General features: G+C 38.3%; 1 protein-coding gene and 1 long non-coding RNA gene across 3 annotated transcripts; both read left to right on the forward strand.

Annotated features, from left to right (window-relative positions):
- Positions 1 to 23: 23 nt before the first annotated feature.
- Positions 24 to 6,362, forward strand: LOC148889312 (uncharacterized). 2 transcript variants are annotated; one of them, XR_016116838.1, is made up of 3 exons: positions 24 to 174; positions 803 to 918; positions 4,884 to 6,362. It is a non-coding gene; the product is annotated as an uncharacterized LOC148889312 (long non-coding RNA). The 2 variants fall into 2 exon arrangements; XR_016116839.1 differs by lacking the exon at positions 4,884 to 6,362 and adding an exon at positions 2,586 to 4,870.
- Positions 1,106 to 2,579, forward strand: LOC148889313 (otoraplin-like; the record flags this gene model as incomplete). Its single annotated transcript, XM_089012594.1, is given in 4 exon segments — positions 1,106 to 1,198; positions 1,305 to 1,375; positions 1,377 to 1,413; positions 1,497 to 2,579. Coding segments are annotated over 4 exon segments (225 nt in total), but the record flags the coding sequence as incomplete, so codon positions are not given.
- Positions 6,363 to 14,506: the final 8,144 nt, after the last annotated feature.

The following is a 14,506-nucleotide window of genomic DNA, read 5'->3' on the forward strand; positions in this document are numbered from 1 at the left end:
GCGAGCGGGCGGTGACTCCCGAATCATACGTAGATGATGATTAAGCTCCGCCCGAGTCAGCTCCCCTGGTATATTTAGCGTGTGTACGTTTTGTAGCGCTCGCTGTTTTGCAAAGCTTTGAGTCAGCCAACGAGGAAGTCGCTGTTTGACACCAAGACTGACGAAAGTTTGCATGTAAGTATGAAATCACACACAGAAGTGTCCAGTTAAAGCAAACGTTTAAACTTGTGTAATAAACTCCACTGAATTTGAAAAAAAATGTATTCATTTTGGGGGAATCGGGTAAAATAGGCTTACTTGCCCAACATGTCGACGAATGTTTTAAAAAGCACGTAATGTGTATTATTTTTATAATCTTATTCTATTTTGCAATCAGTATATGTGACAACTTTTTTCTAACCAGTTGAATGGACTATCTAAGGAATGGGTCAGCATGGATCTAAACATCAATACTGTAGTTTTCTTCATTACACTGGACATGAAACAGAATTATAACTTAATACTGTATTATGATTTTTTACCGTGACGTTGACAACATTTGCGCCATCTAGTGTTTTGTAGAAAACATATTCAGAACAACAATATAATAAACATGTATAGAAATATAAACTCAAGCTTTTTGATGAGACGATTAATGTCAGATGCCCTCATGGAAAAGCTAGCAGACAACAGGTTGTGTGGCGATGCCGAGAGTTCGTGTAAGCAAACGTGTTCAATCTCTGCTTCCTTCACTTGTTTTATAATCACATCTGTTTCCCTTTTGTCATTTTTCTCTATTTTTTGTGGTGGTTTTTCTTTTTAGACATTCTTTACGTGGCCACGGCCTAGGATGACTTCATTGCGCCAGACTGCAGATTTATCAACATCAAGAATGTTGCTGTGCCGATGACCATTTTGTGTTTGGGAGCCTTTTACTGAGTGAGTTGCTTGTTCTGTAGCCACAAAGGGACATACGTCTTCTTGTGCAGGTCCCAAGCCCGTATAAATACAGAGGGTTGTGTCAGGAAGGGCATCCGACGTAAAAGCTTGGCCAAAACAAACCTGCGGATCAAACCTCTAAAGATGGAGGACACTGATTTGCTGTGGCGACCCCGAAGGGAAAAGCCGAAAGGAAAAGAAGAAGAAGAATGGTCAGAAGGTTTACGTGTATTCTAAACTGGTGCCACAGGAGGGCGGTGGAGTCTTCTGGTCTGGCAGCATATGTCCGAATCAAACGCCACTGTGGTTGAAAAGTCCGGAAGCTACGGACATGTAAAGAAAGGTGAAAGTTTTTTGTGAGGCTATTCTGATTTGTTGACTGTTACGTGTATAGTGATCGCTATGTGGACCAGATGGGCATCATTGGATAGTTTCCAGCTCCCGTGGTGAAGGAGACATAAGTTTAGAGAGGACACGGTCCAGATTCCAACAACAGTGTGTGAAATTAACAGACATACTTTAGGTATTTGTATGTTGTTCCAATCGGTCAACCAGAGCTTTTTTTTTTGTCATTGCAGAACATGGATTTCCTCTGCGCATAATGTGAAAGGATGCTTCATATTTGCTTGTTTGAACCTCAGAATCAGAATCAGAATTATCTTTATTGGCAAGTATGTAGAACACACAAGGAATTATTTTCCAGTAGAACATGCTGCACTAGTATCATCATCAAAAACAAAAATGAAAAGAGGCACTATACAGTTCTATTTGGGTTACTGTTTAAAGAGTTAATGGCTTGGAGGAAGAAGCTGTTTAAATGTCTGCTGGATTTAAACAGCTAATACAGTACATCAAATGATATACACGTTTGTTTCTACAACTAATCCAATCATCATCTTCGCTCCAGAAATGCCTTATGTGTGGCTCACAAATGCCAATCGGGCATTTGAAGCTTTTGGATCTTGTGGACGATTACAAGTCCATGTGTATAGTGCTAATGGCAGCCAGAGACCATATAAGGCCGTTTTTGAAATAAATGGCCCAAAGATTTTGATTGAGATTCATACTGGCGCTGGGGGAAAGAGATGATCATTTAGTATATATACTGTGACTGGAAGATAAAGCATTTTAAAAGACTTTCTGTTTGTGATGTTAGAAAAGAGATGCCCATTTCACGGTAAGTTGCTGTGCCGATTACGATTTTGTAATCGGCACACACACGTGTGTAATGTTGCTTGTTCTGTAGCCACAAAGGGACACATGTCTTCTTGTGGCGGTCCCAAGCCCAGATAAATACAGAGCGTTGTGTCAGGAAGGGCATCCGACGTAAAAGCTTGGCCAAAGATGGAAGACACTGATTTGCTGTGGCGACCTTTTGAAGGGAAAAGCCGAAAGGAAAAGAAGAAGATTATTATTATTATTATTATTATTACTTGTAAATATGGGTTGTTGCAATATATCTAAATGCATCTCTTGATTCTGCACTATGTACAGTCTTGTTTATAGAACGGTTTTTGCACATCTACATTTGCACAGTATACAGTTGACATTTTTATTTTGTTGTGCTTAGAATATCTTGTTTTCTATCCTTTCACTCCCACCCCAACCCCATCCCTCTTCAATTGCTGCTGTGGACTGCAAATTTCCCCATTGCGGGACGAATAAAGGTATTCTGATTCTGATTCTGATTCTGATTATTATTATTATTATTACGATGATGATGATGATGATTATTATTATTGTGATGAAACCAAAATTCTAGGACAGCATAGGACCGTCAAGACATCTTGGAGCAATTAAGGCGCAAAAGTAGATTTTCTTTAATTGATTTCATTGTCTTAATTGGCAATTCTTTATGCATCACATCAGCCACACAGATGCACGTGAAGGATCTGAACAAATGTTTGCTAGTGCCAAACAGAAAGCTGTCGGGATTGATTGATTTTGTTTCAGATCTGCTATTTCACTTGTTCATTTGAAGTGACAACACAAACTTTAAATTTGTTGATTAAATTAGAATTTGATGCAATTAGCACGGTCATGCAATTACTCCAATCAATACAAACTTGCTAAACATTTTAACATTCACAAAAGAAAAAAATCTGCACAGACAAAAGCAGCCAAGTGATGGCCGTGTGCACATAGACACACTATGATTACTTTAAAGGGTTTCCGTGGTGACAGGATCAGGGTTTTCGACGGGATTGATGGTTCAAGGAGCAGCTGCCAAAAGCAGACACACACAGCTGCTGTTTTTTTCTTCCCCCAATAAGTTTTTCCATCTTTACGTCACACAGACACCATTGCAAACAGGAAGCCCCTGCCCACCCTGCCAAGATGTGAAATTAGTGTATCTGAGGGTTTAAATTAAATACCCATTTTAAATAGCCCTCAGTGATTTCTTTGTAAGGGATTGTGGAGACTGAAAAAATGCTCAGACCACTAAACTCAACTCAACTGTATTTATAGAACACTTTCAAACTAATAACAATGACTTACAAAAATAGTAAGCATCAGGAAAACACACACGCACGTGCACACACACACGCACACATTCACGCACACATACACGCTCACACACACACACACACACACACACACACACACACACACACACACACACACACACACACACACACACACACACACACACACACACACACACACACACACACACACACAGTAACATAAACTCTGTAACTATGACTAAATAATAGTTTACTGCTGAAGACAAACTGACTCATCAAAACAGCACCACTTAAAGGACAACCGACGTCACTTTTTTGTTTTTGAACTGACCAGAAAAACGTTTTATAGCATCTAAAATACCCAAAATGATTTTTAGTCAAATGCAAACAAACAGCAATAAAAATCACAAAGTGTCCAAAATCTGCCAAAAAATTGAGCTGCGAATTGGGCATTTTCAGAAAGTCCCGCCCCCAGTTCGTGACGTCACGCCAAGATGTCTTGAATTGCCAGTGAATCAAAACAATGGCTTCAGATTCGGAGAATATGCTTTCTTGTTACACATCCAGTTATGAATATGATTCAAATAGTTCTGAAGGCGAAAGCATACATGTTTGCAATCGATTAAAGAATTTATTTGTGCCATTTTGAGGCAACATTGGGGGAAAATCTCTCACCCAAAAAAAGAGGCACAAAATGGTGACCTGTGGCCACCTCCGTTTCCACAGGCTGATAAATTCCTTATATGGCGCTTGGACACCTTCTTCTGGCCTTCTGGCGGCTTATGGGTGCAACACGAGGTCCCCAGACCAAATAAGTACAGCAAAAAACATTGACGTGATGGAAGGGCCGCTACAATGCGTCTTTTTTACGGTCAAGGGCGGTCCTTTAGTGACATCACGTACGGTCTCGTCACCAGCTCAAAAACAAGACTTCCTGAATATTCAGCGCGAGTCTTAAAACGTAAAATATAGCTATATGGGGTGGAATATTTGTAAAATACGCTCAGTAGAAGTCATTTGAAGCCATTTTACAAATTATGGACACAACTTGTCCGGAAACGTCGGTTGTCCTTTAAGATTGAAAATTGTATTTTTTTTATCAACAACAAAACACAGAATGATAATTTTAAATGTAAAGGCTGGAGCTGATTTCTCAAGAGATGCAGACTGTTAGACTGTGGCACCTTTCAATTGCAGGCACCGTTTAACTGACAATGGATTAAAAAAAAACATATTTCACAAACCTTGACAAGAAGCAAACAAATAATGGAAAACATAAAAGGAATGATGGCGTACAGTGAGTCCGAATTTTTTTTTTCCATCCCAGGAGATAGCACAAAGATATGTATCCAGTTTTTCATGGTGGGAAGAGAGGGGAGTGAGAACGTGAGTGCATATAAATCAAAGGTTCTTTGTGTTATAGAAAAAAAGGTGGAATCACAGTAGCCTGCGCAATTACAGTGCATGACTCACAGTCAAACTCTCATGTGCACACAGATACGCATCAGAAGAGAAGTCAAGCTGGATGAAGTTAATGCCAGAGCTGCACTTTATCCTAACTAATGAAAGCAGTGGTGACTTGAAAATCAATCGAAGCCGAAATTGACAAATGAAATGTGAGCGGTAGCAAAAAAGGTGATAAGGACAACCCCAAATCTCAACCTCTTTGAGGATTTTGTACTCTGTGCATGACTGATTGATTAAGTTCAAATGAGCCCAGGATGTATTTTTTTCTGACCCTCAGAGAAAAAGACTCCCTCATTTGAACACCTTGAAGATGCTGTTGAAGGCTCTCAGTACATGCACTTGTGTGTAGACAGTCATACAATTTTACAGAGGAGAGCAAATGGGTTTATCCCACTGCGAAAACATTGTTATTGCTACTATTTCACGGAGTCATCTCTGGCCTGGGAACAAATATGATGATGTTTCAAATGGTCGACTGCTCCGATACCACCATCCTTTCAAGATGACAGGATATATTGACCTGTGCGGACACACAATTCTGAATCAAAGAATGGATGTTAAAATTATAGCAACCCGAGTAGAGTGCTAATAGACAATTCAAAAAGATTTTTTATCTTGTCCGACATTTAGGTTCTACAAAATTTTGAATTGATAAAATGATTAACATGCTAGCATGTGATATTGGATTGGATATGCCTTTATTAGTCTCACAGTGGAGAAATTTACATTTCACAGCAGCAAAGTGATGAAAGGAATGAAAGTAGAAAAACGAAATACATGAGCTGCTGGAAAGGCAGCCACTCTCGCGGCGCCGTCTTGAAGTCAAAAGAACAAAAAAACTAAATAACAAATAATATGACAGCATAGAGACACTATGACAAAACAAAGACGCAGAGAGACATTCATTCTTCAGGACTTGCTGTACCCTCTTTGTGACGACATGAAGCAGTTCTAGATGAAAGAGGAGGAGGGATATGCTCATACATTAGTTATTAAAATGCTAACACAGCAATCGTAAACTTCGTAAAATATAGCACGATACCAGAGTATGCGTCTGTGTAAGCTCTCAGTCGTACAGGAGTGGTCCATCGATGAAAAGGTAAAAAAAAGACTTTATCAACATCGCAGGGATAATACTAGTGGGCCTCAATCGACAGTACATATGCACCTAAAAGCTAGCAACCACTCATTTGACGACAATGAGGCTAAAATATTCGCGAAAGAACATAGACGGTTTGAAAGGGGAGTAAAAGAAGTGATTTTTATAAAACAGCTAAATCCTTCACTAAACCGATGTGGTGTGAGGTTCAATTTGGATCGTTCGTACAACAGCCTGCTTAGGCAACATAGTATTAGTAATGCTGATGAGGTGATACTGGAGCAAGTGGGGCAATCAGGCCAGTCGTTAGTCAGGACAATAGGAACAATCAGTGGCGCCGCAGGGAGTAGTCCTCTGCTCCCCCCAACCTGAGAGCAGGGACCTATCATCGCAGAGTCCGGCACCGCCATGTCTGGACAGTGTATATATATATATATATATATATATATATATATATATATATATATATATATATATATATATATATATATATATATATATATATATATATATATATATATATATATATATATATATATATATGCAATCTTTAACAAGATTTTACGCTAAATAACAAAATGTCAGTTTAATATAAGAAAAACAAGACGTTCACAAAACAAACTATTTGTTGAAAATAAAAGTAAACAAATCTTTTTCATTTGTTCTTGAGAATAGGCTTACCTACATGCGACAGCGAGTTGTCCAATCCTTCAGCCATTGTGGGTTAAAAAAGCGAGTAGATATACTTGGTTTTTCTGCTAAAGTTTCCGAGCTGAGGGCTGAGGTAAAGTGAGTATCCAATCACAGGACCCGTACGTCATGTTCAACGCGAGGCCCTCTAGCTGGCCTTACTGTGCCAACTCGTGATCTGATTGGCTATCGCAACTGTATATCAACTACATGTGCCCGTTCTGTACAGCGCGCAGACACCCTCACCTTTGATTCTGAAGGCGTCGGTCATTTCATACAGCCTGGCGACACAAACTAGCTGAATTCTGATTGGATTAAAAACTCTGACCTAAAACTACAACACTGAAAGGAGCATAACCAAATGGATATAATATAACATCAAGAAAACAGTATGTAGAATAATTATAATATATATATATATATATATATATATATATATATATAATAATTATAATTATTATATATATATATATATATATATATATATATATATATATATATATATATATATATATATATATATATATATATATATATATATATATATATATATATTTAGAAATATTTATATAATTATTTAATATTTATATTATAATAATATTTAATTTAGAAACCCATAGTGGCTAATCTTTACATGGAAGAGATGGAGAAACAGGCCCTCACATCCTTCCCAGGGACAAAACCTAGACACTGGTTTAGATATGTGGACGATACTTTTGTCATAATTAAGAAACAAGAAATTCAATCCTTCACAGATCACCTCAACTCTGTAGACTTCAACATTAAATTTACTCGTGAGGACATTCAAGAGAACCAACTAGCCTTCTTGGATTGTAAAGTAATTATAAAAGAGGACAGAGCGCTAAAAACAGAAGTCTTTAGGAAGGCTACGCACACTGACCAATACTTACTTTTTGACTCTAACCACCCTTTACAACACAAACTAGGAGTTATCAGAACCCTCCAGCATAGGGCTAAACTAATACCAACTAGCACTGAAGGTAGAGAAAAGGAGTCAAAACATATCAGGAGAGCACTCACTAACTGTGGGTACCCTCAGTGGTCATTCAACAAATGTCAGAAAGAAAGAATAGGGAATGAAACCAATAATTCTCAAGATACAAAAAGGAGAGGAGTAGCAGTACCGTACATTGCAGGAGTTTCTGAAAAATTACAAAGAGTCCTTTGGCAACATAAAATTCCTACTTATTTCAAACCGATAAACACGTTAAGGCAAAAATTAGTGCGTCCAAAAGATAGGCTACCAAATGAAAAACAAAGTAATGTAGTTTATTCCATACATTGTAAGAATGAAAATTGTAAAGAGCAGTACATTGGGGAGACTCAACAAATTCTCAAAAAAAGACTTTATCAACATCGCAGGGATAATATAAGTGGACCTCAATCGGCAGTACATTTGCACCTAAAAGCTAGCAACCACTCATTTGACGACAATGAGGTTAAAATCTTAGCGAAAGAACATAGATGGTTTGAAAGGGGGGTAAAAGAAGCGATTCTTGTAAAACAACAAAATCCTTCATTAAACCGGTCTGGTGGGGTGAGGTTCAATTTGGATCGTTCATACAATAGCCTGCTTAGGCAAAACAGGTTAGGCAACTTTCGTAATGCTGATGAGGGTCGTTATGGTGATGAGGTGATACCGGTGGGAGTGGGGGTAATAGGCCAGTCGTTAGTCAGGAATGTAGGAACAATCAGTGGGGCCACAGGGAGGGGTCCTCTGCCCCCCCAACCTGAGAGTAGGGACCTATCATAGCTGTGTCCGGCGCCACCATGTCTGGACATTAGGGATATATAAATAGGGTCGATACGACCAGTCAGACTTTAGTTCGCTGACGAAGCCTCTTGGATAGGAGGCGGAACGTCCGAAACCTTCAAAGAAGTACAGATGACGGCTGAAGAAACCTTTTTCTACCAGAGTGTGTTAGAGAAAGTGCTAAGGTAGTTCAATCATGTTTTTTTGTAGTAAAAAAAGTATTTCAGTGAGAATTGATAGAATGCTGGTGTGCTAATAAATAAAAGCATGACAGCATCCTGAGCAGAGAAAACAATCAAATTAGAATGATAGGCCTAAGCTTGTGAACTGTAGTTAAATGCTCGTTCAAACTGGGAACTGTCAGTTTGTTCGTAGAAGAAGGTAGCAGCCGAACTAAGGAAAGTGCTAAGCTATCCGTAAGGATTTCGTTGTAATTTAAGAATTGATAAATGTCATGCTGGCAGTTGATAACTTCACTTCCTGACTCTTAATGTAGCCTATTAAGGCACATGCCCACAACAAACCTTTCTACATCCTGTCTTCTCATGTTTTATTTTCACAGAAAGAGGTTTAGTGACAGACTTTGAATCGAGCCACAAGTGTTCGTCATGACAACCAATTAGCCATTCTAAAAGCAGCTGGGTTAAGTGAGGCCATTAGGTGCTGAAACAAAATGGAGTTGTTGTCACTGATGTTTTCTCTACACATCCAAACGAGGCAAAATAATCAAGAAAATATGAAAATTATTGTCATCCATTTATTTCAATAGATACATGTCAATAACGTACCTTTCATACATTTACATTTGGATGTTTCAGTTTATTCTCTTACTATATTTACATTTTGCATGACGATGCCATTTCACTGTCTTTTTCTGTCCATCTTGTAAAATTAAAACAACCATTTGGTGCTTCCCTTGTATTTTAGGTTGGTTAAAAAAGTCATACAAGTTCTTATACCAGATGCTTTTTATTTTTATTTTTATTTGTGACCATGTGTACTGTATATCTGGACCCAACTACAGGAACGTTGCTCACGTGTCTCGAAGTGTTTTGGTCCTTTGCTTCATCTTTGGCCTGTTATATAGACAAAGCAGCTTTGTTAAGCTTAATGGTACTTGTATTGATTGGCTCAGATATCCTCACATCCCGCCAGGGCCGAATGAGCAATGAGCTCCTCCAATAAGGACCTCTAAATGCTTTCCAGCTTGTTTTTATTGACCCTTCGAGAATAGCTCATGCATGGTTTTATTTACACACTTTGCCCACACCCTCTTTTCACAATGCAGAGATTGCTCTGTAATGGTAGCATGCATATGAGTGTTGTCTGTTTTTTTACTGTTTGCCCGGCTGGGTGTCATGTCGCTATAAAGGCTTGTGAAGTCACGGAAGCAGATGGGAATGAACTTTCCGATGTAAGTCAGCACTAATTGAATCAAATGGCTGGCTTAGCACTCATCTGTGGTCCAATCAATGTACTGTAGCTCTTGAGCCCGAAAGAGACGGCGACCTTTCCCTAATACCGCCAGGTTGGCTCAGGTGACATCCATCTCACATCTGCGCTAAGAAGGGGATTGTGCTACCTTAACTTGACAGATATATACATTCATTTGTCATTATTTCTTGAAAGACAAGACACAAACATAAAAAATAAATAAACAAAACAAAACAAGAATAGTTAAGATTTTTCAGTGTAATGTGATAGTCTTTCGAGAAAAAAATGGTATGACACGTTTTATGTCCTGTTTTTGTGAAAAATATAACATAATGAATCAACAAAAGCAAAAGAAATGCACGAATAAATAGACATTTTACAAAAAAAATGATGAGAATAAATCTGTGAATTCTATGATGATGATAATTATTATTCCTACTACTTATAATTATAGTAATAGTGGTCGTAGTAGTAGTAGTAGTAGTAGTAGTAGTAATAATAGTAGTAGTAGTAGTAGTAGTATTAGTAGTAGTAGTAGTAGTAGTAGCAGTAGTAGTAGTAGTACTCGCAGTATTGGGAAAAAGTTGTATATTTTTGAAGGGAAAACTTTTAAGGTCAAATGAGTACAATTACTTCACTATAATAGAATCACAATATTTTTTGAAATCCTACTTCTGACATTATTTGGTAATATAGATGAGTCATTAATTGAGACCAAACTCAGAATTGAGGAGAATAGTCACTTTTTATGAGAAAGGAACTTCATATGTTGCCAGAATAAAAGTCTTATAGGACCAGAAAGATGCGTGTGATGTATTAGAAATAGAACACTATCTATAAACACAAACAATTATTAAAGCCAAACTCATAATGAATAATAAACTAACTCTAATTGACAATTACAATACTTAAATAACCCTCTGTGAGAGTTGACAATTTAGAGTCGCCAAACTCCACATGTGTGCAATTTTAGAAAGTGCGCCAAGTGGCACACTTACGTCGATGGGCGATTACATGCAGCTAAAAATAGTAGATGAAAATCAAACCAGAATTTCAAAAGTTCAAAAAAATGATCTTCTGAAATATCTGAAATATTTCGGTACATAAAAGGACAACGCACAGGACTAATTACCCATTGCCCTACGTTGGCTATTGTTTGCCTTGTTAATGGACTCTGCTCTTCAGAGTACGAGGCAGCACTGAAGAGTGGCTTGGTAACGTCCAACGTAGCAATACAATTAGCAGTAATGTCCTAATGGAAAGAGCACAGGTGAACGGTTGATGGAAGGCTTGTGATTGTGCTCTTTTCCGTCCTCATCGGACCTACCATCATCGCATCGAGTTAAGGTTTTCCGCCCAGACCGCATACGCAGAGCAGAGCAAAGAGCCCATTTTCATGCTGATTGCCACCAAGTCACATTGTCGTCAGTCTTTTCGCAGGAAGGTGTTCACAAAGGCCAGATAATTACTCCCACCTTGAATTGAGACGGAAGTTCGGCTCGTAGGAGGCTTGATTTAGCAAAATGAACACATCCATTAAACTAATGAATCGAATGATGATTGTGTTTTCGTGCAGTTGTTTTCTGGCCTGCTATGAGAATGAAGACAAATTATGACGAGTTTATGTTTTTATATAATTTGATGGAAGTTTTATTCATTAAAAATAGAACAAATTATTATAAATAATATTTGTTAAATATAGCAAATAACCCAAGTAATATAATGTGATTGAAGTAATTTTTATATTATATGGAAGATATATGAATGTAATTAAAAAAAAGGTAATAATTGAATAAAAACAATTGTTTTTTTATTTGTTAAAATGTATTTGTTTTCAGTTTAGTTGTTATTAGTTTTAAAATAAGTACAATAGAAAATGTTAGTAAATAATCATTGATGAAAATTGTTGTCCTGTTTAATTTAATTCTTTCAGTTAAAAGAATGAAATAAAAAACATCATAGAACAAAATATTATCCATACAAGAACAGGTAAGTAACACTGAGTACAATTTCAAGGACTCATGAACAAAGTGTCGTGGATTTCCTCTGCTGGTTCATTGTCTTCAACTAATTTTCCAATCAAAAAGATTTTAGGCGTGTGAGTCGTGGCCTGCGACAATTGGACCACAATCAAACACAGCGAACGCCAAGTAACTTTCTGCAAGTGCCCCGCTGCTGTGGCTGATATGAAGCAAGAGCCATTACATGACTCAAACGACTGCCACTCACAGTGTTCCCACCTTATAATCAAAGTCCAAACACATTTAACAAACTAGCAATTTGCAGGTAATACACCGTGAGCAATCAAAAGATGACAGCATGGTGCTTTCATGTACATTATTTCTCATGTACCAAACAGTAATATGCATTGAGGTTTGTAGGGCTCTATCAAATTTGCAAGTCTTTTAATCACCCCCGATGAGACGCATCCATTAGGCTGCACCGAATGCTCACCTTGAAAATAAGCGACGCACACAGGGAATTAATCATCCTGATTATGCATAATCGAAGTCGTGCACGCTTGTTTTTTCTATTCCAATTAAAGTGGATTTGCTTGTGAAGTAGGCTTTGAGTAACGAAGCGGGAGGCGGCAGCCAGTCACGCTTTTGTGGCTCTTAGCGCGGGTGAGTGGCTTGCTCCGACACAGATGCTTCAAAGGAATTGCGTTTCAGTTTAAACATGTATCAATGCTGAGCGAAAGCATGGATTGTCTTCTTGGTATAAGTTGTGATACCCATACTAATCCTGTTTAACCATCCCCTCCCTCCCAAAAAACTAACAATTTCTGTCTGCTCTAATATTGATAATTGCTTATAAATACAGATTAGACTATTATCAATTCATCAATCCATTTTACAAACAGTTTTATCCTTACAATGGTGGTGGGGGTCCTGGAGCCTATTCAGGCAGTAGGTGGGGGACACCCTGAACCGGTTCCCAGCCAATCACAGGGCACACAGAGACAAACCATCCCCATTCACACTCACACCAAGAGTGTTCAATCAGTCTCTCATGCATGTTTTTGAATTGAAGTGCCCAGAGAAAATCTACACAGGCCCGAAGAGAACATGCAAATTCCACACAGGATTGAATGCAGGACCTCTGAATTGTGAGGTCGACCCGCTAACCCAGGGGTCGGGAACATATGGCTCGCGAGCCATATATGGCTCTTTTGATGATTGCATATGGCTCGCAGATAAATATTACATATTATAATACATATTGTCGTTTTTTTCGTTGTTCATTTTCCGTTGGGGGTGCAGTTGGCGGAAAGCACAATTTTGATTGGATGACACTGACCTAGAATGGCCAAAAGCGCCATGTTGATTGGATGATAGTGGCCTTCATGTTGAAACAGGTAAACGCCCCTTTAAATGAGCCCAACTTGTGCACTTCAGCCTGAATGTACCGGAGCATTAGAGGAGAGAAAATGTTCTGATTCTAATTTGCAATGAAACAATACCATCGATGAAACAGTCGAATGTCAGTGACATTTTAACAAGCCCCATGTTAACGTTAGCATCGACATACTTCTGCGAGAAGTAGATTGCAGATAGCAAGTGTGGAAGCTTATGACCCGTGTGCAGGCTAGCTAGCAGTAACTTCGCCTCTGGACCTGGATTTTTATCAAACACGAGGAACGGAAAACCATCCCTGTTAACGGTGAGTACTATCACAAAGTTATTTTAAATAATACATTCTGAAATTGTGTTGAAAAGTGGCCGTGCGTGCGCATGTGTGTGCGCGTGTGGCTCTCGCTGAAAAACATTTCTAAATATTTTACTTTTATGGCTCTCTAAGTCAAAAAGGTTCCCGACCCCTGTGCTAACCACTGGACCACAAACTGTTACCCAAAAAGTTTAATAATATTTCAAAGGTTCTTACATTATCCTTAAAGCAAAATGATTTGATTTAGAAATAAATACACCAGATTTGTACGTTCTCATGAATGTGGAAAAACTTGGTAGCTTGCACCAACAATATATGTTATATTTTACTCCTCTCAAACATGTTACATGAAAAAAGAAGTTTGAAACTGTTTGAAGTGTGAAAGTGAAATCAAACATATCTGATTGATGCTTGTGGATGATGTATTGTATCTGTTCTTGCTCATGAGTCACAATGTCAGCAGTTGCACTCTCACGGTTGTGATGCTTGAGGAAGAAATAAATGAAAAAAATCAATATTTGTGCAGTACCAAAAACTACACATTTGCGAGTACAGAGGCACAACAAGAGGCATTTTAACTAATAGCGTTATGCTGATGAACCTGAATTTTCTGCTTTTTATGGTTGATACACTCAGTCAGCTGTGATTGGCTCTAAAATCCCGATCGTGTACAGTTGAGCTATATATATGCAATGGAAGTAGCCAGATTTACAGTAGACGTTTGTGAGAACTGAAAACTAGTACATCACAAAACACGAAAATAGGCTAGGAGCAGACTTCATAAAAAGAGATCCCAAAGAGGTTTGTAGATGACATTGTGCCTTGCTGAGGGAAAAATCAAGTTTTACTGTGTGCTCTTCCTGAACCTGATAGCCGAAGTAATAAAAAGCAAGGAGGAGAAAAGCGCCCCTTGGAGCCTTCAGCTCTTAAAAAGTGAATTCATATTTTCTTTGCAAAGGCCATAATAATTGTGCTGTTGCGTCGACC

The sequence above is a fragment of the Hippocampus bargibanti genome, linkage group LG13 (genome assembly GCF_051943395.1).
Source record: "Hippocampus bargibanti isolate YZ-2025 linkage group LG13, ASM5194339v1, whole genome shotgun sequence".
In the NCBI taxonomy this organism is placed as follows: Eukaryota; Metazoa; Chordata; class Actinopteri; order Syngnathiformes; family Syngnathidae; genus Hippocampus; species Hippocampus bargibanti.